This window comes from Pollicipes pollicipes, unplaced genomic scaffold (assembly GCF_011947565.3).
Source record: "Pollicipes pollicipes isolate AB1234 unplaced genomic scaffold, Ppol_2.1 Scaffold_7231;HRSCAF=8579_pilon_pilon_pilon, whole genome shotgun sequence".
Classification (NCBI taxonomy): Eukaryota; Metazoa; Arthropoda; class Thecostraca; order Pollicipedomorpha; family Pollicipedidae; genus Pollicipes; species Pollicipes pollicipes.
The window spans coordinates 2615310-2617766 of record NW_023597034.1 but is presented as its reverse complement, the minus strand read 5'-3'; the positions used below and the strand labels follow the sequence as shown (position 1 = coordinate 2617766).

At 57.3% G+C, this 2457-nt stretch overlaps 1 protein-coding gene across 1 annotated transcript in view; it reads right to left on the bottom strand.

Moving 5' to 3' along the window:
* The window catches only part of LOC119109600 (gastrin/cholecystokinin type B receptor), a 96990-nt gene extending 96452 nt beyond the window's left edge, over positions 1-538 (bottom strand). Inside the window, exon 1 of the mRNA XM_037233292.1 lies at positions 79-538. Coding sequence (XP_037089187.1) covers positions 79-384 — 306 coding nt within the window. The 5' untranslated portion in view covers positions 385-538. The remainder of the gene's footprint in view (positions 1-78) is intronic.
* Between the last annotated feature and the right edge of the window lie 1919 nt (positions 539-2457).

Genomic DNA, 2457 nt, shown 5'->3' with positions numbered 1-2457 from the left:
GCCCACGCCGGTGACCGGCACCAACACCGCCAATACCGGTGGCGCCTCACCGGCCGTCGCTCGGCGGAGCTGTCTCACCTTGACGGGGATGCAGAGGCAGATGAGCGTGAGGTCGGCCGTGGCCAGGCTCGCCAGGAACGTGTTAGTGACGGACTTCATACGCCGGTTACCGGCGATCGCCACCAGGATCAGCACGTTGCCGATGATGCCCACGACGAAGGTCAGCGAGTAGACGACCAGAGCCGTGGCCAGCTCGCCCCAGAAGAAGATCTTGACCGACTGCTCGGCGTCGTAGTCGGGCGAGGCGGTCACGTTGAGCGCCTCCTGCGAGGCGCCGCTCTCCGAACCGTTCAGCACCTCTTCCGTCGACGGCGTCATGCTCATCGCGGCGTCGGCGCGGATTGCGAGGGGTCACGCGGCGATGTCACGCGGCGGGACTGGCGCCCTGCCGCCGGCTCGCGTCCTTGCCCGACAGTCAGCCCTCCGGCGTCAGCGTTCCAGGCCCGACTCTCAGCGGCGCGACAGTGACACAGCGCGCGCCACCTCGACCAGCGCCAGCGACCGACTGCGGCGGCGCTGGGCGGCCGCGGCAGCCGGCTCTGGCCGCGCGCCGGCCTCGCCGCCGGCTGGACGGGGCGGCAGAACCGCCGGCTCGCGCCGTGCAGTGCGCCCGGTGTATGGGGCACGCTGCAACGCTTCCCCTGCACCGCACTGCTGTACGTATGGACGGGCCAGGCCGTCCGTGGGGTTATTGTGCCAAATTAGCATCAGCAAAGGGCGTGATGAAGACCAAAATATCCGCGCCAAGGCTTCAAAGGAGACTGAAATCAGCGGAAAATTCGGTGCATCAGTGAGTGGGAAACCAAGCTCACGACGATAGCCCAAAGCTTGGCTATCATCTCTACTAAGCTAAACTAAACCAAACTCTAACTCTCGAACTGACCGTCTAAAATCTTCTCTCAAAGCTGTCATTCTCCTCCAAAGAGCATCGAGCATGCCGCGTGGGTCTGGGTCGCTGCCGGCCGGCCGGAGGGGGCTGTGGGGGTTGGCGCGCGGTTGTCGACGTCGCCCCTGACGGTCGTGGGACCCGACGCGGCCCGGCCGCCGTCGGCGACGCGACCAGTGAGGCTGCGGCTCATCCGCGCTGACACGCCGGTCAAACATGGGCGGCCACAGCGCCGGGATAGGGCCGTGACGCGCCGCTGCAGCGGGGCGGCTCGCCGGTGTGCGGCGATGACGTCAGAGGCACGGGCGCGCAAAGTGCCGTGTGGTGGCGTGAGAACGCCTGACGGATGTGCAAAAGCACATGCTGTTAAGGATCTTAAGTAGTCACTTGTGGCATCTGGGTGGTGGACAAAAATGTCACGGAAAGAAGTGGCGTAGGCTTTCCAAGGCTGTGCCGCTACGCGGCGGTCGTCAGATCTCCGGGAAATCTGACGATTGCCAATGGTTTGACAAGCGAACTGCCCGCACCATAGGTGCGTCGCTTGCGGTTTGCTAAAATCCTTTTAATGAGCTATGTTCAATTGTGCGTTGTGTCTTTTATAGGTTTTTATATTTGGAACGCGCAATTTATACCTACACATTACATATTCACGCATTTACAACTCTTACAACGCACATGTGATTTGATAGAGCAAACCGGAGCACTGGGCGTAATCTGTGTGTTTTTTCCACCGTGCGGCTTTCGCTTGAGAAAAACAGCATTGGCTTTCCAATAACCGAGACACAAGCGAGGTATATAGATCCCATGTAGCTGCCGGGGCTTGCAATTAAACGGCACCTTGGGTTCAAAGTTATGTGTCAACCTAAAAGTTGAGTTTAGGTGCGTACATAGAAGTTTGCGGCACCATCTTTCTGGCATCAGTCTGGCGATCGGTTTGCTCATCGCAGAGCATGCTTCCTGCCTAGTTTTGGCTTCGTCCTTGGACGTGTTAGACACGAGACCGGAGTGCTACGAAATATTACAGTTCATTGCTTGACAACATGGTGATACTGCGTCGTCAGCTGAAAAAATAAAGACGCTAAAAAGTCCCGCTCATGTTGTTCCACTTTCTGCACCAAAACATGCTTTATTAATCCACATTTTGGCCACATTCTAGAAGAATAAAATGTACTAACTTTTTTGGAAGGCCTAAGCCCCTCGTAGCCTGGGCTTGCCATTCGAGCAGAAGAAGCTGCTGAGTCTGATTTGCGACGGTCAGTTTCACCGCATCCTGGTATGGCTGGAAGGCGGCACACAATGAGCTTCGACGAATTCGTGGCACGGTTAATAAAAAAGTTGCGTGTAGAGATAACGACCATTACATCATGATGCCCGTGCGGACCCTTTTTTCCCTTGACGTGTTGAAACTAAGCTTTGTGATGACACTTAAAAATGTTTTGACTGTAACTGAAGCTGGACCAGCGCGAGTCGTTGTCTCACTACGCCACCGTTCAGCGCCGATGCCGACAGTA